The sequence below is a fragment of the Chiloscyllium plagiosum genome, chromosome 37 (genome assembly GCF_004010195.1).
Source record: "Chiloscyllium plagiosum isolate BGI_BamShark_2017 chromosome 37, ASM401019v2, whole genome shotgun sequence".
NCBI lineage: Eukaryota > Metazoa > Chordata > Chondrichthyes > Orectolobiformes > Hemiscylliidae > Chiloscyllium > Chiloscyllium plagiosum.
Window position 1 is genome coordinate 8,490,762 of NC_057746.1, and position 26,467 is coordinate 8,517,228.

Below are 26,467 nucleotides of genomic sequence, written 5' to 3' on the forward strand. Positions count from 1 at the left end.
GATATAAGGAGGAGAAAGAGAAAGAGGGGCAGGCTGGGGAGAGAGAGAGAGAGAGTGATAGTGGCAGACAGATGGTCAGAGAGAGGGAATGGCACAAAGGTAGGGAAAAAGAGAGACAGAGAGATGCAGGCAGGTAGACAGAGAGAAAGAGAGAGAGGTAGGCACATAGAGCAAAAGAGATAGGGAGACAGGCAATTAGGGAGACAGAGTGTGAGTGAGAGTAGCAGGCAGAGAGAGAGTGTGACAGAAATTCAGAGAGATTGAGAGAGAGTTGAAGAGTGGCACACAGGTGGAGACAGAGAGGGAGAGAGAGAGACATAGACAGAGAGAGGCAGGCAGTTAGACGAGAGAGAGGCAGGCAGCTAGATGAGAGAGAGTGAGTGGGCGGCACGGTGGCACAGTGGTTAGCTGCCTCACTGTGCCAGAGACCCGGGTTCAGTTCCCGCCTCAGGTGACTGGCTGTGTGGAGTTTGCACATTCTCCCCGTGTCTGCGTGGGTTTCCTCCGGGTTCTCCGATTTCCTCCTTCAGTCCAAAGATGTGCAGGTCAGGTGAATTGGCCATGCTAAATTGCCCGTAGTGTTAGGTAAGGGGTAAATGTAGGGGTATGGGTGGGTTGCGCTTCAGCGGGTCGGTGTGGACTTGTTGGTCTGGAGGGCCTGTTTCCACACTGTAATGTAATCTAAATTCTTTGAGGAAGTGACAAATTTCATTGCTGAGGGAAGGGAGAGCTGTGACCAGTGGTGTTCCACAGGGATCTATCCTGGGACCACCGTTGTTTGCAATATATGTAAATGATCTGGAGGAAGATATAGGTGGTCTGATTAGCAAGTTTGTAGCTGACACTAAGATTGGTGGAGTAGCAGATAGCGAAGGGGACTCTCCGAGAATACAGCAGAATATAGATTGGAGAATTGGGCAGAGAAATAGCAGATGGAGTTCAATCCGGACAAATCTGAGGTGATCTGAATATCCAAGTCAAGAGCGATCTATACAGTAAAAGGAAAAGACATGGGAAAAATTGATGAGCAGAGAGATCTTGGTGTTCAGGCCCATTGTAACCTACAGGTGGCAACGCAGGCCAATAGAGTGGACAAGGCAGCTTACGGCATGCTTTCCTTCATCGGACAGGGTATTGAGTACAAGGGTTAGCAGGTCATGTTATAGTTGTATAAGACTTTGGTTCGGCCACATTTGGAATACTGCATACAGTTCTGGTCACCACGTTACTAAAAGGATGTGGATGCTTTGGAGAGGGTGCAGAGGAGGTTCAGTAGGATGTTGCCTGGTATGGAGGATGCTAGCTATGAAGAGGGGTTGAGTAGATAAGGATTATTTTCATTAGAAAAACAGAGGTTGAGGGAGGACCTGATTGAGATCTACAAAGTCATGTGAGGTATAGACAGGGTGGACAGCAAGAAGCTTTTTCCCTGCGTGGCAGACTCAATTACTAAGGGTCATGAGTTCAAAGTGAGAGGGGAAACATTTAGGGGGAAAGTTCTTTACACAGGTTGGTGGGTGCCTGGAATGCACTGCCAGCAGATGTGATAGCGGTGGGCAGGATAGCATCATTTAAAATGTATCTAGACAGATACATGAATGGGCAGGGAGTAAAGGGATACAGACCCTTAAGAAATAGGCAACAAGTTCAAAGGGAGGATCTGGATCGGCGCAGGCATGGAGGGCCGAAGGGCCTGTTCCTGTGCTGTAATTTTCTTTGTTCTTTGATAAGATACACTGCAGAAATTTGCCAAAGGTAGTTAGACAGTGCCTTCCATGAACAATTCCATCCAGAAGGACAAGGATAGCAGATACTTGGGAACACCACCACCTGCAATTCCCTCTCCAAGCTACTTGCCATCCTGACTTGGACATATCTCACAATTCCTGCAGTGTTGCTGAATGAAAATCCTGGAACTCCATCCCCAATAAAATGTGGTTCAACCTACAGCACATGAACTCAGTGGTTCAAGGTGGCAGCTCACACGCAATAAATACTGGTCCAGCCAGCAACACCTCCATCCCACTAGTCAATAAGTAGAAAAAAAAACACCCTGCTCCTGTGGTAATCTAATGAAGGCCCTGAGGCCTGCAATATAACTGACTGAATTGTGCCATAGCACCTGTATTGGTTGGTGTTCTTAAAGATAGTACTGATGTCGTGAAGAGCCACAAACTGGAAATTACCGCAGTCATCTCCAGAAGGTCCACGGAATTAACCCACGCTGCAGAAATTCAGTGCCACAGTGACTGTTACTGTCGATCGATATTAACATTCACCGTTCCCATTGGGATCCATTTATCCTCCATTATATCTCATTGCTCAATAATGGCCTTTTGCCGACACTGCTGCTGTACCTCCCCACCCACTGACAGGCTTCTACCCAAGAGGTTCCTCTCTCTGCAGGACCTCTGTTAGAGCAATGCTACTGCAAACAGGATGCTACTAGACCATTCAAATTTGTTTGACCAATTAATACTTTAGATTAGATTTCCTACAGTGTGGAAACAGGCCCATTGGACCAACCAGTCCATACCGACCCTCCAAAGAGTAACCCATCCAGACCCATTTCCCTCTGACTAATGCACCTAGCCCTATGACAATTTAGCGTGGCCAATTCACCTGACCTGCACATCTTTGGATTGTGGGAAGAAACCAGAGCACCCGGTGTGGACTTGTTGGGCCGAAGGACCTGTTTCCACACTGTAAGTAATCTAAAAAAATCTAATACATGACAATAAATCAATGAACTGATGTCAATGCCTAGAATCAAATAGATACGTTTGATTGCTGTTTTAAGAATATTGTAAAAATGCTTTATTGGATTATAAAAATTCCCCAAGACTCGTGAATAAGACAGAATGGCAGGTCTTCAATTAGAACAGTTGATAAAAACAGCCAATCTGCTTTGATATGAGAACGAGGAATAATTTATCAGAGTGTAATTTGACTGACAATATTAATTTGGATTTTATACAACTTAAGACCAAGTGCAGCCTCTGGGCCTCTGCTCTTTGTTGTTTTTTTAAATAACTTGAATGAAGAAGTGGAAGAGTATGTTTGTAAGTTTGCTGATGACACAAAGCTCATTGGTGTTGTAGACAGTGTCGAGGGCTGTTGAAGGCTATAACATGACAGGATATAGAGCTGGGCTGAGAAGTGGCAGATGGAGTTCAACCTGGATAATTGTGAAGGGATTCATTTTGGAAGGTCGAATTTGAATGCAGAATGCAGGGTTAAAGGCAAGATTCTTGTCAATGCGGAGGAACAGCAGGATCTTGGGATCCACCTATACAGGTCCCCCAAAGTTGCCACCCAAGTTGATTGGGTGTTAAGAAGGCATATGGTGTTTTGGCTTTCATTAACAGGGGGACTGAATTTAAGAGGCGCGAGATTTTGCTGCAGGTCTATAAAACCCTGGTTAGACCACACTTGGAATATTTCTTTACAGAGGGTGCAAAGGAGATTTACCAGAAAGCTGCCTGGATTGGAGGGCTTGTCTTATGAAGTGAGGTTGAGTAAGCTAGGGCTTTTCACACTAGAGAGGAGGAGGAAGGGAGGTGACTTGATAGAGGTGTACAAGGTAATGAGAGGCATAGTTTGAGTAGATAGCCAGAGACCTTTCCCCAGGGCAGAAATGGCGGTCACGTGGGGTCATAATTTTAAGGCGATTGGTGGAAAGTATCAGGGAGATGTGAGAGATAGGTTCTTTACGCAGTGCATGGAATGCAATGCCAGTGGTGGTAGTAGCGTAAAGACACCAGGAACATTTAAGTGACGGCTGGACAAGCATATGGATGGCAGTAAATCGAGGGGTGTGTAGGTTAAGATGATCTTAGGTTAAGATAAATACTCGGCACAACATTGTGGGCTGAAGGGCGAGTACTGTGCTGTGCTGTACTGTTTATATACTATATTCTATAATCCAAGTATGTAAAGGATAAAGTTTGGATTGGAACAATTAATCGCTTGGGAACTATAATGAGGACACTAGGTAATATCAACAAGTTCAATACAGTTTAAGGAAAAGGTAAAAAGTAGGATCTTAAGTTCTTTTGTTTTGGAAGGTAAAGCATTTAAGTTTCAATACCAATAATTAAGAATCAGAAATAATTTCTGTTTGATCATGAAGAAATCTAGAGGTTACCAGTGCCATCAGGGAGACAGACAGGAACCATTACATCTTCAGGTTTGGTGGGGAGAAGAAATAATATCTTGAAACCAAATTGAAATGTTGAGTACGGATTATTATTCTTAGCGTGTGCCATGCAGAACAGACAAACAGATAGCAGGTATGTCTTTGGGTGGTAGATGATTGTATAGTAGTTTGGGTGTGGTTGGGGTGGGGGGTGGGGAAAAGGGTTTATACTACTTAGGGAGACACACATCTAGAGCATTAAACATTAAATAAGGAATTATCAAAAGCCAGTAAAGCACCACTGTAGCCACCAGTGGTTTGATTATAGCACATCAGAAGTGAACAGACTTTATCCAATTCGGTAACTGACCGGTAAATGTGGCACGTAGCAACCAATCTCAACAGACCAAAGCGACAAGTGACAGCAGCAGCAATTGTGTGCTGAGGAAGTTCAAACAGTAGATTTAAGCAGGATATGAAAGAAGGAGGAAGCAAAAAAATTGGAAAACCATGTAAAGGCAAAAAGGCACCGACAGCTTTGCTCTCGAGAGGAGAAATGGCAGCACCATAACCTCATCATCCCACAGAATTATATGGGAGGGAAGTTATGTTGAGGAGGAAGGGAAGATTCGGTGATGAAGGGTTTATGCCTGAAACATCGATTCTCCTGCTCCTCCGATGTTGCCTGACCTGCTGTGCTTTTCCAGCTACACATTCTTGACCAATATTCTGTGATGGCAAGGAATGGGAAGAGATGTACAAAAGCACTATGTTGATGCATGTAATATGCTCAGTATAGAGCTGAAAATGTGTTGCTGGAAAAGCGCAGCAGGTCAGGCAGCATCCAAGGAGCAGGAGAATCGACGTTTCGGGCATGAGCCCTTCTTCAGGAATGCTCAGTATAACCTGGGAACGCCAGTCAAGGTCCTCATGTTGTACTGGTCCTGGCTAAAGGAACCATGGGAGCAGTGACAAAAACATTCCGCAGCATCCGACACCGAGCCAGGGAAAGATTTATTGTTTGGTCATTACAACCTATTTACAATGTAGGTGAAGCATCATTCAAATGAGACTGTGTACCTACAACTGTTACTCAAGTAATGGGAAAAGAGGTAATCCCTAAATGGGGAATACCATTATAGATGGGTTCCGATCACAATAAGGTTGCAAGGGTGAAGGATCGATTGAGAGACTACAAGTAATTAAGGCGGCAAATTGAATTTTGATCATTATTGCTGGTGAGGGGACAGATGCAGCTTAAATTAGGAAAGTCTTACAACAACTATACAGAGTGTTAGTGAGTTTCTACACAGTGCTCTGTACAGTTTTGTACCTGTATTTAAGAAATGAGGCATCAGCATTGGAGGCAGATCAAAAGAGGTTCATGAGACTAATTTGAGAGATGTAGATGTTGACTCACCAAGGGGAGCAAACCAGTTTAATTCTTTTATTTCAAAAGAATGAGGGAAGATCTTATTGACACAAAGCAAGACCATAAGACACAGGAGCAGAAATTAGGCCATTCAGCCCATCGAGTATGCTCCATCATTCGATCATGGCTGATAGGTTTCTCAACCCCATTCTCCCACTTTCTCACAGTAAGCCTTGATCCCTTGACAATCAAGAACTTAGCTATCTCCATCTTAAATATACTCAATAACCTGGCCTCGACAGCCTCCTGTGGCTGTGAATTCCATAGATTCCCCATTCTCTGGCTGAAGAAGTTTCTCCTTATCCCAGTTCTAAAAGGCCTTCCTTTTCTGTCAATTGCAGTACTGACCTTACACTTAGATTCTATGCTCAGCTGTATATACGCATCCTGTTTTTTTTTAAATGTAAAGCTTATTAAATCAATTAATTGCCTGTTGAAGAGGGTTAATTACCTTCCCACTGGGTTCAAACAAGACCTCCTGTTAGCCAGGCCACCTCCAGTAATATCCACTTCCAAAGTGAAAGCATTGAGCTTTCCCCTCCACCACCTTTGCAGCCAATTTTACACTAATTCCAACCCTCAGCCATCTCTACATTTTTGCAAGGTTTGTAGGTCAGGTGAGGTTTAGGGTGTAGGTTTGCTCGCTGAGCTGTAGGTTTGATATCCAGACGTTTCATTACCTGGTGAGGTAACATCATCAGTGGTGACCTCCAAGTGAAGTGAAGTTGTTGTCTCCTGCTTTCTATTTATATGTTTGTCCTGGATGGGGTTCCTGGGGTTTGTGGTGATGTCATTTCCTGTTTGTTTTCTAAGGGGTTGATAGATGGTATCTAGATCTGTGTGTTTGTTTATGGCGTTGTGGTTGGAGTGCCAGGCCTCTAGGAAGTCTCTGCCATGTCTTTGCTTAGCCTGTCCCAGGATAGAGGTGTTCTCCCAGTCAAAATGGTGTTTTTTTCCTTCCATGTGTAGGGCTACAAGGGAGAGGGGATCGTGTCTTTTTGTGGCTCGCTGGTGTTAGTGTATCCTGGTGGCTAACTTTCTTCCTGTTTGTCCTACGTAGTGTTTGTGGCAGTCCTTGCATGGAATTTTGTAGACGATGTTGGTTTTGTCCATGGATTGTACTGGGTCTTTTAAGTTTGTTAGTTTTTGTTTGAGAGTGTTGGTGGGTTTGTGTGCTACTAGGATTCTGAGGGGTCTTAGTAGTCTGGCTGTCATTTCTGAAACTTCTTTGATATATGGTAAGGTGGTTAGAGTTTCTGGCTGTGTTTGATCTGCTTGTCGTGGTTTGTTCTTGAGGAATCTGCGCACTGTATTTTTTGAGTATCCGTTCTTCTTGAATACGTTGTATAGGTGGTTCTCCTCTGTTTTCCGAAGTTAGTCTGTGCTGCAGTGTGAGGTGGCTCATTGGAATAGTGTTCTGATACAGCTTTGTTTGTGTGTGTTGGGATGGTTGCTGGTGTAATTAAATATTTGGTCAGCGTTTGTCGGTTTTCTGTCCGCAGATTCCTATTTGGCCCATTTCCCTCGAAACCCTTCCTATTCCTATACCAATCCAAATAACTTTTAAGTGTTGTAATTGTACCAGACTCCACCATGTTCTCTTGCAGCTTGTTTCACACATGCACCACACACAACATGAAAAAGTTGCCCCTGAGGTCCCTTTGAAGTCCTTCCCCTCTCACTTTGACTCACCAACCCCAGGTCCCTATACATGCCTCTGATGATTTTATAAACCTCTATAAGGTTACCCCATAGCCTCTGACACTCCAGGGAAAGCAGCCCCAGCCTATTCAGCTTCTCCCTGTAGCTCAAACCCTCCAACCCTGGCAACATTCTTGTAAATCTTTTCTGAGCCCATTCAAGTTGTTCGAGGGTAGTGGTTAGATTGACTTTTATTAGAGATCGTCATTGTCTGGTACTTGTGTGACACAAATATTATTTGCTTAAAACCCGTCACATGATGAATAAATGATTTATTTATTGTCACGTACGCTTTCAAGATGCAGTGAAAAGTGTTTTACATACCTAGTTTTTCCACTAGATCTGAGTAAAGGTCACAGCATGACAACAGAATCTGATAGGGCCCTGAACAATTTGGACCACATTGAGAAACGTGGGACAGTCACATGAGAAGTCTAGCAAGGCCCATCTTGACATCTACATAGTGGAATGTCCCAGGTGTGGAGAACGTATTCTTACTGGGGAGTGAAATCTTTCCCTGTTGCCAGCCTCACTAACTGCAACAACATGGCACAGCTCTGATCCATTAACATTCTGCTTGTGCTCTTTAAAGCTGAATCTCAGGGCGCACCAGCAATTATCATTGCAAAGCTGCTGCAAAGACACTTTGTGCTCAGTGACAGGCACCAAGCTGATGGATCAGACCAGACTACCTCCTAGGCTCCAAGTGACAGCACGCTAGCCGGATGCTCGCAATTTCCCTGCTTTGCCCTGCCTTTCACTCTTTGCTCCTTTAGCCAAAACACACCAAGCTAACAGGACAGATTGTTGCCCTGTTGTTTAGAGAAGTAAAGCAAGGACATTTTTGTGTCAACAGCACACAGTCAAAGGAGAATCAAGGACAGCCTCTGATCCCAGTCCAGGAGCTGGAACACAGACAGTCACAGACAGTCAAGATCCTCTCCACATAAGGAGTGAGGAGCTGAATACTGGGCAGGCCAATATTCATCTGTCTTGATTCTTTCTGCCTTATTGTGCCATATCTTCTCCTGAAATTGGAGAAAAGGAAAGATTAAGGGAAAAGAAAGTGAGTGGCACAGCTCACGATACTGGGGAAAATGTGGTGAGGTCTTCTTAGTAGGCAGCACAGAGGCTATGCAGGGTTAATAATGTCAGGGCATTGGGTGAGTAAGAGAGAGAGTGAGGAAAGATGGTGCATCCAATAGTGAGTACAAGAATGGGTGTGAGCTGTATATAGTAGCAGAGACAGTGAGTATGAGGTAGCAGAGAGTGGATTGTGTAATTTACCGTGGTGGATCAGTGTTATGAGGTTGAAGGCGCGTACTGTACCTTTTAAGAGACGGTGAAACACGTTTTGCACTGAGAGCTTACAAGCACCTGTCATGTGGCTGACTAGCAGTCTCAGAGTGTAATAGAAAATTGAAAATATGTAACATTTGGCTGTGAAACAAATCCCTGACTTTTGGTTGCTATGTTTTCACAACAGTTCAAATTTAACCAGTTTAAATTATGGCCCAGGCTGCTAAAACTCAACCGAATTTGAATTAATTGTTTTTGTCAACCTTGAACTAATGAGAAGATCCAATGTTTGGAGTATAAAGAAGCCGGCATTTTGAGAGCTGGCCAGAGACAGCGACCAACTGCCATCACCAGAGTAACTGCTAGCAAAACACTCTCTCTCAAAGGTACTTTTTTCACATGAACATCTTTGCAGCAAAACACAGAAGACAACCCGGGGAGATCTACAGCTGAGAGAAGAAGGACACCGTAACGACAGCCACTGTCTGGTTTTGAAAAGTAAGTTGATATAATTTTAACAGGAGCTTTTACTAGAACAGTATATTGTTATAGAGTTAGAGGCAGATAACAAACCTTAAAGAGAAAGGAGGCTTAGAGTTGTGAATAGTTGTTGTTTAATATTCATTTTTAGAGTTAATGAATAAACTGACGTTATTTTCTTTAATAGTGGAATTTGGGAGTTGTCTGTCACCCATACTTTTATTACAAGGTGAGATGAGCTTTTCTGGGTGTTTGGTTTGATTACAACACCACGGTATTGTAACAATCAGAGAAAGGCATCGCCCTTCCTCCTACAGTACAGGGCATTCCTCCAGATGGCTGAGACAACACTGGCCCAGGTGGCATCCTCAGAGCAGGCCGGAAGGGTCTGGTGTTGCAACCTACTCTGTCAGTTCTAGTGGAGGAGATGGGCCCTCTTCTGCACAATCCCATTCAGCAGGACCTCCAGTCGCCTGTGTGTAAAGCAGGGTGCCAAATTCCCGGTATCCGCTTGGTCTGGGACAAATGTCAGGATCAATGTAGCGTAGTTCTGGACTAACTCTACTTAGCTGGGTGTGCAATTACCTTCTAAAGACGCACCGCACATTCTGGGATACACGGGCAGTGGCAGGATGTGAAATCAGACTAGCAACAGATGAGAGGGGCACGATGGGGGCAGGCTAGGTAATTAATGAGGCAAGATTGGATTGATAGTGCAAGAAAATTCTCAAGGTCTCAGAGACAGAAACTCTCTATGAAACATGATAAAATTTACACTGAGCCAAAAAGAAAGATATAGTCTGTTAACTCTTCACGGTTGATCATTAATCATAAATTAAAAAGTCAGCTGTTATATACAGAAAGGGCATAAACTAATGCAATTCTCATTTCCCTTGTCTGCAACTGTAATTTCATGCAGATGCAACATGTTACAACATTAGATGTCAGTATCAGGTATTCCTATAACCACTAACAAATATGATATTGTCTTTTTTGCGTCCAGCCCCACATCCATTTTCACTGCCAATGTTGATATTAATAATATTACAGATACCCATTATGTATAATTTTATAGTTAACACTATTCCTGATGAATATGATAATAAACAATGCCAGACATCCAATTATTGTAAACAGTGTCAGACTCTCATACTTAGCCCAGCCTCTTTATTTTACAATCTGGATTCTTCAGAGCCCCACACAGTAATCTCCTAATTTATTACCAATCAGTCTAAACACAGAGTGAAAAATGCATTAATATGGACTGAAATTTCACTGGAAGGCTGAAAGCAGAGAGATAGTTTTGATTCTGTGTTGGTATAAATGCATGATCAATGACTTTTCTGTAGTTTTGACTGTGGAAACAGGAAAACAACGGTGTTAAAACCAAAAATAATGAAAGGCACTGCAGTACTAAGCATCACGTTACTAATGCTCATTATAAGTGGTGTTTACACGGCTGTTTTGTCCAATCAGTGAGGATGAGTGGAAGCAGACAGGTTGGCCCCACAAGTTATGTACAACAGGAGGTTTGGCCGGCAGCAAATGGGTGGGTTACTCTTCAGAGGGTCGATCTGGACTTGTTGGACCGAAGGGCCTGGTTCCATACTTTTGAGAATCTAATCTAATCCAATCCAATCGAAGGATATCGATAGTGGGGATATCAATGATGGTATCCCCAGTGAACATCAGAGTCAGAGATGTAGAGCATGGAAACAGATCCTTCAATTCAACTCATGCATGCTGACCAGATCGAAACAAATCTAGTCCCATTTGCCAGCATTTGGCTCATACCTCACTAAACCCTTCCTATTCATCTACCCATCCAGATGCCTTTTAAATGTTGTAATCTATTCACCACTTCCTCTGGCAACTCATTCCATACATGCACCACCCTCTCCATCGCTTTTAAATCTTTCCCATCTCACCTTAAACCTATGCCCTCAAGTTTTGAATTTCCCCACACTGGGAAAAAGACCTTAGCTAATTACGCTATCCATGCCCCTATAAAATCATCCCTCAGCTTCCAAAGCTCCAGGGAAAATAATCGAAGTCCATTCAGCCTCTCCCCATAGTTCAAACCCTTCAACACTGGCAATATCCTTGCAAATCTTTTCTGAACCCTTTCAAGTTTGCATGGATTACATTGTGCTGTTTACTGTGGAGAGCAGAGAAAGTCACTGACCATCCCCCCACAGTGCAGGGCATTCCTCCAGACACTGTCCCAGGTGGCATCCTCAGACCAGGATGAAAGGGTCTGGTAGTAGAGAAGGGCCCTCTTCTGCACAATCCCATTCAGCAGGACCTCCAGTCGCCTATCTGTAAAGCAGGGCACCAAATGCCCTGTATCCCGCTTGGTCTGGTACAAACGTCAAGATCCTCAAAGGACAATTCTGGACTGGCGCTGCGTGTCTGGCTGTGCAATTACCTTCCAGAGATGCCTGTCCATTCTAGGATACACAGTAGCAGGAAGTGCTGAAATCAGGCTAGCAACAGATGAAGGGGGCACTATAGCGCAGGCCAGGTAAGCATGATGCGAGGCTGGCATGATAGTGCAAGAAAATTCATAAGGTCTCAGAGACAGAAACCCTGTATGAAACATATTAACACTGAACCAAAAGAAAGTAAGATTCAGCCTGTTAACGCTTCACAGTTGATCATTAATCATAAATTTTAAAAAGTCGGCTCTTACAGACAGAAAGGCCATAAATTAATATGATTCACCTTTCGCTTGTCTTCAACTGTAATTTAATGCAGCTGCAACATGTTACAGCATCAGATCTCAATATCAGGTGTTCCTATACCCACCAACAAATACAATATTGTCTTTTTTGCATCCTGCCCCACATCAATGTTCACTGCCGCTGTTGATATTAATACTAGATTACAGATAATGTTATAGATAACACTATTCCTGATGGCGATGATAATGAGCAATGTCAGACATCCAGTTATTGTAAACATCGTCTCACTCTGGTACTTACCCCAGTCTCTCTATTTTACAGTCTGAATTCCTCAGTGCTGCACACAGTGATATCACTTCAGATTCTCCCAGATTATTACCACTCAGTCTGGACATAGAGAGTGAAAAATGCATTAATATGGACTGAAATTTCACCATGAGGATGACAAACCGGAGCTAGTTGTGGCTTTGAGTTAGTATAAACGCATGATATTTTGACCTTTTTTTTGTACTTTTGATTGTGGACTGAAATAGGAAAACAACAGTGTTAAAACTATATATCATGGAAGGCATTGTAGCAGTAAACAATTTACCAACACTCACTGTAAATGGCATTTACACAGCTGCTTTGTTCAATCAATGAGGATGATCACTGCAGTCAGGCTGGTTCCACAGGGCGTGTACAACAGGAGATTTGGCCGGCAACAAGTAGCTGATTGGTTTGTGCAGTGTGATCAACTGTGGATGACAAAGGGCACCTGTCTGTCAACAAATGGGTGATTGGCTCCTGGGGAGCTGAACAGCTTGTGGATGTGAATGCAATTGCTGTAAATATTCAGATCACTAGAAGGGGAATGAGTGTGTATCGCTGCAGTAGAAAATACTTGCAAGTTGAAGAAACCAGTTTATCTTTCATCAACTTTTGTTGTAAGGTGTTGCAAGAGTTATAAAAGAGTTATAAGAGACTTTTTAATTTGTGAATCACTCTTTCAGTGCCTCTTGCAAGGAAGTGAACCTAGAAAAGAGCGATTGAAATCCAAGTAATTAAGAACATATCTTCCATGGATTGGTTAGACTGGCAGTGAGAGACAATGAGGAATTTACAGGAGCTGGGGGTGTGGTGGATGGTAACTGCAGAAAAGGAGATTACTGCAGATACAGTCAGGTAGATGGATTCCCTCGGGTAAAGGTAGGAGAGGGAGGCAGGTAATGCAGGACTCTCCTGTGACTATCCCAGTCTCAAACAAGTATGCTGTTCTGGAAAACATAGGGGGTGATGAACTCTCAGGGGAATGTAGCAAAGGGTACGTCAGGATCCAAGCGATAGTGAACTCGATAGCCAATCGCAATAAATCAGAACAATATTTTGCCTCCCTGGGTGCCAGGATCAACAATATCTCGGAGGAGCTGCAGAATATTCTGTTGTTATGGGTGACTTCAACTTTCCCAATATTGACAGGAACCTCCTTAGTGCAGATGGTTTGGATGGAGCCATTTTTGTCAGATGTTTTCAGAAAGATTTCTTCTTCAGTATGTAGACAGGCCAACGAGGGGAGAGGCCATTTTAGATTTGGTGCCCGGCAAAGAGCCAGGACAGGTGTCAGATCTTTTGCTGGGAGAACACTTTTGGTGATAGTGACCACAACTGCCTCACATTTACCATACTCACAGAGAGGGAAAGTAGCAATTACCAAGGGAAGATATATAATTTGGGAAAAGGAAATTATGAAGCTATCAGACAGGAGTTGGGAAGTACAGGTCGGAAGCAATTGTTCCTAAGAAAGGGCACAACAGACATGTGGAAACTGTTTTAAGGAGCAGTTGTTGTGTGTGATGCATAAATTTGTTCCTCTGAGACAAGCAAGAAGGGGTAAGATGGAGGAGCGTTGGATGCCGAGAATAGAGGAGCTTCCCATCAAAAGGAAGAAGGCAGCTAATGTAAGGTGGAGGAAGCAAGGGTCTAGCACAGCTCTACAGGATTACAAGGTTACTAGAAAGGAGCCCAAAATGGACTGAGGAGAGCAATTAGGGGCCACGAAAAAGGCTTAGTGGGAAGAATTAGGGAGAATCCAAAAGCATTTTACTCATACGTGAGGAATGAGAGAATGATCAGGGAGAAGGTAGCGCCGGTCAGGGAGAGCGTAGGGAACTGGTGCATGGAGTCTAAGCAGATAGGGGAGGCCCTAAATGAGTTTTTTGCTTCAGTTTTCACCAAGGAAAGGGAACTTATTGTAAATGAAAACTTAGAGGAACTTAGAGGCTTGAACAGATCAAAATTGATGAAGTTTATGTACTGGGAAGTTTGGCAAACATTAAGATTGATAAGTCCCCAGGGCCAGACCAGATTTATCCTAGGTTGCTCCGGAAAGTGAGAAAGGAGGTTGCGAAGCCGTTAGCGAAGATCCTTGCTTCCTCACTCTCCATGGGAGTCGTACTGGAGGATTGGAGGGAGGAGAATATTGTTCCTCTCTTCAAGAAAGGTAAATCCCTGGCAATTACAGACCAGTCAGCCTTACGTCTGGGGTCAGCAAGATTTTGGAAATAATTCAGAGGGATAGGAATTATGACTATTTGGAAAAGCATAGTGTGATTAAAGGCAGTCAGCATGGCTTTGTGAGGGGCAGGTCATGCCTTACTAATCTTATTGAGTTCTTTGGAGGTGGTGATGAGACATGTTGACCAAGGTAGTGTAGTGGACATGGTGTATATGGACTTCAGCAAAGCATTTGATAAGGTTCCCCATGGTCATTCATAAAGTCCGGAGGTATGGGATACACGGAGATTTGGCTATCTGGATTCAGAATTGGTTGGCTGACAGAAGGCAGAGTGTGGTTGTAGATGGAAAGTATTCTGCCTGGAGGTCGGTAGTGAGTGGCGTCCCACAGGGCTTTGCTCTTGGGCCTTTGTTCTTTATAGTTTTTTATAAATTACTTGGATGAGGAGATTGAGGAGTGGGTTAGCAGATTTGCCAATGACAAAAAGGTTGGAGGTGCTGTTGATAGTATCGAGGGCTATTGCAGGCTGCAGGTCCGGAGGTATGGGATACACGGAGATTTGGCTATCTGGATTCAGAATTGGTTGGCTGACAGAAGGCAGAGTGTGGTTGTAGATGGAAAGTATTCTGCCTGGAGGTCGGTGGTGAGTGGCATCCCACAGGGCTTTGCTCTTGGGCCTTTGCTCTTTGTAGTTTTTTATAAATGACTTGGATGAGGAGATTGAGGAGTGGGTTAGCAGATTTGCCAATGACAAAAAGGTTGGTGGTGCTGAGAAATGGCAAATGGAGTTCAACCTGGATAAATGCAAAGTGATGTATTTTGGAAGGATGAACTTGAATAGGATCAAAAACAGGATTCATGGCAGTGTGCAGGAACAGCGGGATCTTGGTGTGCAAGTACATAGATCCCTCAAATTTGCCATCGAAGTGGACAGGGCTGTTAAGAAAGCATATGGTGTGTTGGTTTTCATTAACAGGGGGATCGAGTTTAAGAGGCGCAAGGTTTCACTGCAGCTCTACAAGACTTTGGTGAGATCACAATTGGAATATTGTGTCCATTTCTGGTCACCCTACTATAGGGAAGATAGAGACTTTGGAGAGGGTGCAAAGAAGATTGACCACGGTGCTGCGTGGACTGGAAGACTTGTCTTATGAACAGAATTTGACTAAGCTAAGACTTTTCTCTCTGGAGAGAAGGAGGAAGAGAGATGACCTGATCAAGATTTACAAGGTAATGAGAGGCATGGATACAGTCAATAGCCAGAAACTTTTCTCCAGGGCAGGACTGACTGCCACAAGGGGTCATAGTTTTAAGCTTTTAGGAGGAAGGTATAGAGGAGATGTCAGAGGTAGATTTTTTTTTTTACACAGAGTTGTGAATACATGGAATGCGTTGCCAGCGGTGGTGCTGGAAGCAGAGTCATTAGGGACATTTTAAGCGACTGCTGGACATGCACATGGACAGCAGTGAATTGAGGGGAGCGAAGGTTAGGTTATTTTATTTTAGATTATTGTTAATCCTCGGCACAACAACGTGGGCCGAAGGGCCTGTTCTGTGCTGTACTTTTCTATGTTCTATATTCTCAAAGGGGAGAGAAACCAGCAGAAGGTTGTGTACACATTGGAACTAATGACATAGGAAGGAAAAAGGATTGGATTCTAAGCAGAGAATACAGAAAGTTAGACAGGAATTTAAAAAGTAGGTCCTTGAGGGTAATTATATCGAGATTACTCTCGGTTCCACAAGCTACAGAGGGTAGGAATAGGAGGATGGAGCAAATGAATGAGTGGCTGAGGAGCTGGTGTATGGGAGAAGGATTCACATTTTTGATCAATGGAATCTCTTCTGGGGTAGAAGTGACATGTACAAGAAGGATAAATTGCACCTGAATTGGAAGCACCATTACACGGTCAGGGAGATTTGCTAGAGCTGCTCGGGAGGATTTAAATGAGTAAGGTGGGGAGTGGGTGGTGGGAGATCGTGTGTAAAGAGATCAAACTGATACTGGTACATTTGGGAACAGTCAGGGCAGGCTCAAAGTGGGATGGATAAATTAAATTGGAGCGCAGGCTCATAGCTCCTTGAAAGTAGAGTTGCAGGTAGATAGGATAGTGAAGAAGGCGTTTGGTATGCTTTCCTTTATTGGTCAGAGTGCTGAGTACAGAGGTTGAGAGATCATGTTGCGGCTGTACAGAACATTGATAAGACCACTTTTGGAACATTGCATGCAATTCTGGTCTCCTTCATATCAGAAGGATGTTGTGAAACTTGAAAGGGTTCAAAAAAGATTTACAAGGATGTTGCCAAGGATGGAGGGTTTGAGCCACAAGGAGAGGCTGAATAGGCTTGGGCTGTTTTCCCTGGAGCGTTGGAGGCTGAGGGCGACCTTATAGAGGTTTATAAAATTATGAGGGTCTATTTATCCTGGGGTGGGAGAGCCCAGAACCAGAGGGCATAGAATTAGGGTGAGAGGGAAAAGATATAAAAGGGACTCAAGGGACAACTTTTTCATGCAGAGGGCAGTGCATGTATGGAATGAGCTGCCAGAGGAAATGGTAGAGTCTGGCACAATTTCAGCATTAAAAAGGCATCTGGATGGGTACATGAATAGGAAGAGTTTGGAGGGTTTGGGCCAGGTACTGCCAAATGGGACTAGATTAGGTTAGGATATCTGGTCGGCATGGACAAGCTGGACAGAAGGGTCTGTTGCCCTGCTGTACATCTCTATAACTATGACTCCAAGAGGCCTGATGTGGGAAGTGGTTAACCTCAGTGCACAGCTGGGAACATGGAACTGAGATATCATAGCAATTACAGAAACGTGGCTCAGTGATGGACAGCTTAATGTTCCAGGATACAAAGGCTACAGGAAGGAGAGAAAGGGAGGCAAGAGAGGAGAGGGACTGGCTTTTTTGATCAGGAGTAACATTACTATTGTAGAGTCAGAGATACACAGCATGGAAACAGACCCTTCCATGCTGACCAGATATCCCAACCCAATCTAGTCCCACCTGCCAGCACCCAGCCCATATCCCTCCAAACCCTTCCTATTCATATACCCATCCAAATGCCTTTTAAATGTTGCAATTGTACCAGCCTACACCACTTCCTCAGGCAGCTCATTCCATACACGTACCACCCTCTGCGTGAAAAAGTTGTCCCTATGGTCTCTTTTATATCTTTCCCCTCTCACCCTAACCCTATGTCCTCTAGCTCTGGACTCATCTATTTATCCTATCCATGCTCCTCTTTTGTAAACCTCTATAAGGTCACCCCTCTGCCTTCAACGCTCCAGAGAAAACAGTCCAAGGCCTGTTCAGGCTCTCCTATCGCTCAAATCCTCCAACCCTGGCAACATCCTTGTAAGTCTTTTCTGAACCCTTTCAAGTTTCACAACATCTTTCCGATAGGAAGGAGACCAGAATTGCAAGCAATATTTCAACAGTGGCCTAACCAATGTCCTGTACAGCCTCAACATGACCTCCCAACTCCTGTACTCAATCCTCTGACCAATAATGGAAAGCGTACCAAACGTCTTCTTCACTATCCTATCTACCTGCGACTCCACTTTCAAGGAGCTGTGAACTTGCACTGCAAGGTCTCTTTGTTCAGCAACACTCCCTAGGACCTTACCATTAAGTGTATAAGTCCTGCTAAGATTTGCTTTCCCAAAATGCAGCACCTCGCATTTATCTGAATTAAACTCCATCTGCCATTTCTCAGCCCATTGGCCCATCTGGTCAAGATCCTGTTTTAATCTGTGGTAACCTTTTTCACTGCCCACGACACCTCCAATTTTGGGGTCATCTGCAAACTTACTTACTGTACCTCTTATGCTCGCATCCAAATCATTTATGTAAATGACAAAAAGTAGAGGACCCATCACCGATCCTTGTGGCACTCCTGTAGTCACAGGCCTCCAGTCTGAAGAGCAACCCTCCAACACCACCCTCTGTCTTCTACCTTTGAGCTAGTTCTGTACTTAGGATATTGCGAAGAATACGACCAGGGAAGTTATTTGGGTGGAACTGAGGAACAGGAAAGAGATAATTATCTTATTGGAATTGTATTATAGAACCCCTAACAGTCAGCAGGAAATTGAGAAACAAATTTAGAAGGAGATTTCAGCTATCTGTAAGAATAATAGGGCAGTTATGGTAGGGGATTTTAACTTTCCAAATATAGACTGGGACTGCCATAGTGTTAAAGGTTTAGATGGAGAGGAATTTGTTATGTACATACAAGAACATTTTCTGGTTTAGTATGTGGGTGTACCTCCTAGAGAAGATGCAAAACTTGACCTACTCTTGGGAAATAAGGCAGGGCAGGTGACTGAAGTGTCAGTGGGGGAGCACTTTGGGATCAGTGACCATAACTCTATTAGTTTTAAAATAGTGATGGAAAGAGATAGGCCAGATATAAAAGTTGAAGTTTAAATTGGAGGAGGACTAGGTAAGAACTTAGGTAAGAACTTTCAGAAGCTGATGGGGGGGCAGATGTTCACTAGTTAAGAGACAGTTGGAAAATTGGAAGCCTTCAGAAATGAGATTAAGAGAATCCAGAGAAAGTATGTTCCTGTTACGGTGAAAGGAAAGGCTGGTAGGTATAGCGAATGCTGGATGATGGAAGGCATTGAGGGTTTGGTTAAGAAAAAAATGGAAGCATATGTCAGCCATAGACAGGATAGATTGAGTGAATTCTTAGAAGAGTATAAAGGCAGAAGGAGTATACGTAAGAGGGAAATCAGGAGGGCAAAAAAAGGGACATAAGATAGTTTTGGCAAATAGGGTTAAGGAGAATCCAATGGCTTTTTACAAATAGATTAAGGACAAAAGGGTAACTAGGGAGCGAATACAGGCCCTCAAAGATCAGCAAGGCAGCCTGTGTGTGGAACTGCAGGAGATTTTTTTTTGGGGGGTGGGGCAAAAAAGAAAAGATGTGCGATCCTAAACGAGTATTTGTATCAGTGTTTTCTGCGGAGAAGGATATGGAAGGCAGAGAACATTGGGAAACTAATAGAGACATCTTGAAAAATGTTCATATTACAGAGGAGCTGGTGCTGGATGGATTAAAACACAAAGGTGGATAAAACCCCAGGACCTGATCAGGCGCATCCCAGAGCTCTGTGGGAAGTGATTGCTGGGCCTCTCACTAAGATAGTACAAATATCCATAGCCACAGGTGAGGTACCGGAAGACTGGAGGTTGGCTAACATGGTACCAGTACTTAAGAAAGGTGGTAGAGAAACTGTGGACCGATAAGCCTGACATTGGTGGTGGGCAAGTTGCTGGAGGGAATCCTGAGGGACAGGATATACGTGTATTTGGACTGATTAGGGAGAGTCAGCATGGCTTTGTGCTTGGGAAATCATGTCTCACTAACTTGACTGAGTTTTTTCAAGAAGAAACGAACAGGATTGATGAGGACAGAACGGTAGATGCGACCTATATGGACTTCAGTAAGGCATTCAACAAGGTTCCCCATAGGAGACTGGTTAGCAAGGTTAGATCTCATGGAATACAGGGAGAACTCACCATTTGGATACAGAACTGGCTCAAAGGTAGAAGACAGAAGGTGGTGGTAGAGGGATGCTTTTCAGACTGGAGACCTGTGGCCAGTGGTGGGCCTAAAGGATCGGTGCTGAGTTCATTGCTTTTCATCATTTATATAAATGATTTGTTGGTGAACATAGGTGATATAGTTAGCAAGTTTGCATATGACACCAAAATTGGAGGAGTAGTGAATAGTGAAGACTACTAGAGTACAATGGGATTTTGATCAGGTGGGCCAATGGGCCGAGGAGTGGCAGCTGGAATTTAATTTAGATAAATGTGAGATGCTGCATTTTGGAAAGGAAGGACTTATATGCTTACTGATAAGGTCATGGGACTGTTGCTGAATGAGGAGACCTTGGAGTGTAGGCTCACATTTCCTTACAAGTGGAGTCATAGGTGAATAGGATAGTGAAAGAGGTGTTTGGTATGCTTTCGTGATCAGTGCATTAAGTATAAGAGCTGTTTTCACTGGAACGTCACAGGTGTCCTGATAGAGGTTTATAAGGTCATGAGCAGCATGGATAGGGGAAATAGACAAGGTATTTTTCCTGGGGTGGGAGAGACCAGAACTGGAGGGAATAGGTTTGGGGTGAGAGGGGAAAGATATAAAAAGCACTTATGAGGCAACTTTTGCACACAGAAGGTGGTGCGTGTATAGAATGAGCTGCCAGAGGAAGTGGAAGAGGCTGATACAATTATAACATTTAAAAGGCATCTGTATGGTATAGGAATACTGGCTTTAGAGGGATATGGGCCATATGATGGCAAATGGGACTAATGTATTTAGGATATCTGGTTGGCATGGAGGAGTTTGACTGAAGGGTTTGTTTGCATGCTGTACATCTGTGACTCTATAACTCAGTGGAGAGGGGCTATTGTACTATCTGCTCGGGTTTTCTCCCCTCCATCAACCACATCATTTTATTTGAAATTCTGTGTGTCTGTATGTTTGCATGTATCAGGGAAGTTTCAGAACAGTGTTAGAGTTTTTATTAGGGAAGGTATACATCAGCTGCTCATGGTTTCTCAAACATTTTATTTCTGGTGAGAATCTTTTCTATCACCTGCAGAGTCAACTGAGAGCCCACATAAAATAGTTTTACTGCCGCAACTTCAAGTGTAATCTCCCAGCAGAGCTACTATGAGCTAACTGCAAACATTAATTTGACAGCAAATTACTGGACCTGAATTCACATTAAAAAATAAGCTTTGATTAAACTAATTTATAATTTTAACTTCTTTTCTCATTTTGTCTTCCTGCTTCCTTATGTCTGTGTACAAGTGTGTGCGCTTGCAAATGCATTTGTTGTGATCTATCATCCCTGTGCCCTGCTTGTATAAAACATGCCTTTTGTTTTAATCCGAGAGTTTTTTGAGTCATTTACAAATTGAATTTCACAAACATGGTAATTTGAGGGAGACAACATGGCCTAATTCCAAAAAGGAAAATAAAGAAAATAAACTAAAACTATCTTTATTCCAGACAGAAGAGAACTGTAAAAATAATTCTAGTCCCTCTTTCCATTCCTATTAGTATCATTCCTTGATTATCTCCAGAAGCTTGGTAACTGGCTCTGCAAACTTTTAGAAAATTGCTCTCATTTTAGGTGTTGCTAATTTTGGGGATAAAGCAGTAATCCCTTATATTTAACAACCACACATCATTTTAAATCTTCTTACTAATTGGAATGAATAATATCATGAAACTATATTAACTGCTGCTTTAATTTTATACAAGGAAGAAATTTTATTCGCTGCCATTGTTGAAATTTCGTTGTTTTCTTGGTTTGTAGGGTTTCTTTACCATTGCACAGGCTGCGTATTTACTGCAGGTGCAGCCACTGTTACATTTCAAGGGAAGTTACAACAGTCCCCACTGCCAGATGCTCACATATGAAAGCAAGCTGTTAAAATTCTCAATGTTAAACAATAGGATTTTCTAACAGAGACTGTCCCATATGTGCAAGACCCTATCAGTATGCTGGACAATTAGTGCTTTGGAGTGTTTAAATCTTTTACGGAACTGCGATCCATATAAATAATTACTGACTTTAAAAAGTCATCTTGTGCAATTATCTCAATTTTAAATCCTTCCCACTCCTTGCAAGGAACCAGTGTATTGCTTTTGAAGACACTTCAGTCATTTTCCCTTGTGCAGCTTAATTATTAGTATTGTTTTTAAAATTATTTTTCCCACACTTTTTGGATATAAAATACTGAATATATTACGTTCTAGTTCTCAAAATAAATACCATATTTTTCCTTCTCAACGTATTGTCATAGTAAAGTTCTACAAGAGTCCACTCGGCAGACCAACAACTGGTCAACAAAGGCAACATTCTTATTTTTCACCTCAGCATTTTATACTCTTATCTTCTGAAGTTTTTTCTCTCTACCCCCTTTATTGGAACTGAAAAAGGTGATTTCTTTATGTCTTTTGCAACTTAATAATTGGTTTATCAACAATGAAAGTACTGAACAAACAGTTACCTCAAGGTGTGGCATTTGTGCAGAATGGATACCAGCCGCTGGAATCCTTCACAATGAATACTGAATCCTCAAGTCCAAGCTGTTTTATTGAATCACAGAACCCAATGATGTCAGAGACGACTGCACAGTCAACAGGGGTCAGTCGTAACTCATTAAAGTTAAGTGTTTCCACAGATTCCCACTGTGGCCTGAGCCAGTGCTTTATTCTGAGACTTGAATAGACAATGTAACATCACCAGAAGGTTTCTTTTCCCAGCGTGACAAGTTACACTTCCAGCCAATCTGAAAAGGGTTTTATTTACCCACTCGATCACTTCACAAGTTGTTTGATGAAGAAATGGTCCCAGAAAATCCTCCAGTGGATGCGCTGCCTGTGGGGAAGAGAGACCAGCAACAAAACACAGAAATATTTCAAATCTCCCATCCTTCTTACTAAGGGCTTCACGGAGGAGCTTTGGAATGTTCTTGGGATGTGCAATCAGGAATTGAGAGAGTGCAGCTACAAACTCTTGGATGGCGAGATGTGGGAATGTGTAAACTACACTGTAGGCAGAATCATCTCTCTCCAAAAGTTTCATCATGAATCCAGACAGGAACTGGGAAGGTTGCTGGATGTACTGGTTCAAATCTCCATTCTGAAACACAATCTTCTTCTCAGAGACTCCTGTGAAGGCCATCTCACCAAGCTTCAGTAACACATCACGGGGATCTTCAATCTCTCGGCCATGGTTTTGCAGAATGTTATAAATATAGTAGGAATAGAGCTGGGTGATGGTCCTGGGAACTTGCTCCTGTTTCCTGTCTTTTTCTGTGAAAAATGGACCCAGTGACAGACCGAGGATCCAGCAGTACGAAGGGTTGTAGCACATGGTATACAGGATCTTGTTCTCCTCAACGTGTCTGAAAACAGCTGCTGCCACCATCTGATCCTCAAAATGCCTGCTGAAATATTCCTTCCGCTCATCCCCAACAAATCCCAGGATTTCAGCCCAGTCACTGATCTCAGCCTTTTCCAGTAAATAGAGTGCAGTGGGATGGCTGGTCACAAGCACTGAACAGCCTGGGCAGAACTTGTGCTGGATTAAACTGTACACAATGTCAGCCACTTCACAGCAGCATTCAGGATCCGTGCACATGAACTGTGGCTCTGTATTTCTGTGATAAGAAAAATCAATACTGTATTTGAATTCATCCAATCCATCGAATATAAACAGCAAACCTTCTGGGTTCTTCCAGAGCTCTCCCAGAACATTCCCAAATTAAGGATACTGATCCAATATCAGGTTCCTCAGGTTTCTTCTACAGTTAGTAGCATTCAAATCCTGAAATTTAAAACTGAAAACAAATTGAAATTCTGGGTATATTTTCCCAGTGGCCCAGTCATAAACAAACTTTTGTACCATTGTTGTTTTTCCAATCCCTGGGACTCCACTCACTGCCGCTGAACCCCCAGACTTAGATTTCCTGAGAGAAAAGCTGCTAGAGAACAATTGATCAGCTCGGATTTTTTTCAGTTCTCGGCCTCTCGCCAGCAGTCATGTTCTACAAGAGTCCGATCTCGAATAGGAGGAATAACTGTTAGCTCAGCGTATCGATCGACCAGCCGGAAAACCTTCACCTTCTCCTTTATTAGGATGGTGTTCACTCTCAGTGATAGAGTTTGGACATGGAGCATCGCCTTGTGTTTCTGCTGAACATCTTCAATAGAACAGACAGAAAGCGGTTCTCATTGTCAGTGATATTAACATTAACTCATGAAAAGGTCATTTGAAAGTGAAGGATAGTTCAGAAAAAAATTCTAATTCTAAGCGCGAGGGTGGGGGGAGCGCGCAAGGGTGGGGGGAAAGCAAGAGAGAGGTGGGGGGTACAGAGAGAAGGGGAGAGATGGGGTGAGAGAGAGTGAGAAGCTCTTATTTGTCATTTCTACCATATGCAACAGATACAGTAAAAACCAAGACAGTGTTCTTCCTGGAACGAGGGTGCTGCATGGACAGCGCAAACTATACATTCGTACACAGTATAAAGGGCATGAGAAGTGTAAATCACATAAGTTACAGTGTAACAGAAGAATGATGCATAATAGATATTTTTCTAGCAGCAGTACTGAAGAATTCCAGATTGGAAAGTGTTCGTTTATACTGTGTTAAGGAGCCTGTTGGCCTGGTGGAAGAAACAGTTGCACAGTCTGGCCGTGAGAGACTGAATGCTCGGGTATCTTCTGCCAGATGGCAGGAGGGAGAAGCGTTTGAGTGAGGAGTGTATGGAGTCTTTCACCATGCTCTTAGCCTTTCGGATGCTGCGTGTGGTGTAAACGTCTGTAATGGAGGGGAGACAGACCTCGATGATTCTCTCAGCTGTCCTCACTATCCGTTGGAGGGTCTTATAATCCGAGACGGTGCAATTCCCAAACCAGGCAGTGATGCAGCAGCTCAGGGTACTTTTGGAAATAAAGGTGGTTACTAATCATCCCAGAAGGTAATCCAGGTAAACATCATTACCCCAGAGAGATTTAGAATGTGGGGCTCACTACAAAAGGAATTGGTCAGATGAATACACAGATGAAAGCTGATGAACCAAAGGGAAGGCTTACAGAAATACAGGTGAGAGAGGGTATGTGAGGAACACTTAAGCCAAATGACCAGTTCCATGGCATAAACCTAATGTCAATTCAAGGAGGCAGTGACCTCATGGTATTACCATTAGACTATTAATCCAGAAACTCAACTGCGGCATGGTGGCACAGTGGTTAGCACTGCTGCCTCACAGCGCCAGAGACCCGGGTTCAATTCCCGCCTCAGGCGACTGACTGTGTGGAGTTTGCACGTTCTCCCCGTGTATGCGTGGGTTTCCTCCGGGTGCTCCGGTTTCCTCCCATCATCCAAAGATGTGCAGGTCAGGTGAATTGGCCATGCTAAATTGCCCGTAGAGTTAGGTAAGGGGTAAATGTAGGGGTATAGGTGGGTTATGCTTCGGAGTGTCGGTGTGGACTTGTTGGGCCGAAGGGCCTGTTTCCACACTGTAATGTGATCTAATCTAATCTAATCAACTCATGTTCTGGGGACCTGGGTTCAAATCCCACCAGGGCAGATGATGAAATTCAAATTCAATAAAGAACCTGGAATTAAGAGACTAATGACAACCACGGATCCATTGTTGATTTTTGGAAAAGAAATCCTCTGGTTCAGTAATGTTCTTCAGGGAAGGAATTCTGTCATCCTTTCCCAATCTGGTCTGTATGAGAATGTGACCCACGCAATGTGGTTGACTCTTACCTACTTTCTGGGCAAATGGGGATGGGCTGCAGATACTAGCCAGACTGGAGACAACCAAGCTTGGAGAGTGAATAAAGAATTGTTTCAATTCACTTATTTTCACATCTCTGTCCTCTATCAGAAAGACATAACCAAACATGTCTAGCTGAAAGTGTTGTTATTCTCAAATGCCAGGAGCATGGGACTAGGCTTGAAAGTGTATCGGGATCCAGCCGGGTGTGTACAGGGGTTCACATGGTATTGGAATCCTCTGTCTAAAAGTCATACATAACAGTGATCAGCAGGTTCATTTGATGAAATAATTCAACTCCCACCCATTTACAGCATACAGGAGAAACTATCAATTCTGTGTAAAATGGTTAAGATTTGAAGGACGATCCAATTACTGAGAACTGTGTTTCCCAGCTTCTGAGCTTTAGATTATCAGATTATAAAATTCCAACTAAATGGTTAAAACCAAACATTTTGTTTCACAGAAATTAAATACAATGCTTTAAGATTTCTATGTTGGTCATTACCTTTCAGATGACTGGGTATTTCGGATAAACTTTGGACTGTATCCATATCATGAACTGGATCAGAACCTGTTCAAATTATTTAGATTTCATTAATTCAGATCTGTGTAATACCACAGCAAAATATGAAATGCTTCAATCTGAAATTAAATAATGTGAGACTTTACTGTACCATGTTCCACTATTTCTTTCTGTATTTTATCCAACTTTGGTGACCAAGGCACATTTTTACAAAGGCGTCCCACATCACCCTTTGAGCCTGAGGGCCATTCTCCATCACCAGGTTTAGAAGAAGTTTGGAACCATCTGGGGCTGATTGGATTTATCCTCGGATTCTCTGGGAAGCTAGGGAAGAGATTGCAGAGCCTTTGGCTTTGATCTTTATGAGGTCACTGTCTACATAAATA

The 26,467-nt window shown here is 43.2% G+C and overlaps 1 protein-coding gene across 1 annotated transcript in view; it reads right to left on the reverse strand.

Moving 5' to 3' along the window:
* Window positions 1-23,531, reverse strand: part of LOC122541281 (NACHT, LRR and PYD domains-containing protein 3-like) — a 40,124-nt gene extending 16,593 nt beyond the window's left edge. Inside the window, exons 1-3 of the mRNA XM_043677905.1 lie at window positions 22,274-23,531; window positions 12,337-12,471; window positions 12,035-12,121 (exon numbers count right to left, since the gene is read on the reverse strand). Coding sequence (XP_043533840.1) covers window positions 22,432-23,409 — 978 coding nt within the window. The 5' untranslated portion in view covers window positions 23,410-23,531 and the 3' untranslated portion in view covers window positions 12,035-12,121; window positions 12,337-12,471; window positions 22,274-22,431. The remainder of the gene's footprint in view (window positions 1-12,034; window positions 12,122-12,336; window positions 12,472-22,273) is intronic.
* Between the last annotated feature and the right edge of the window lie 2,936 nt (window positions 23,532-26,467).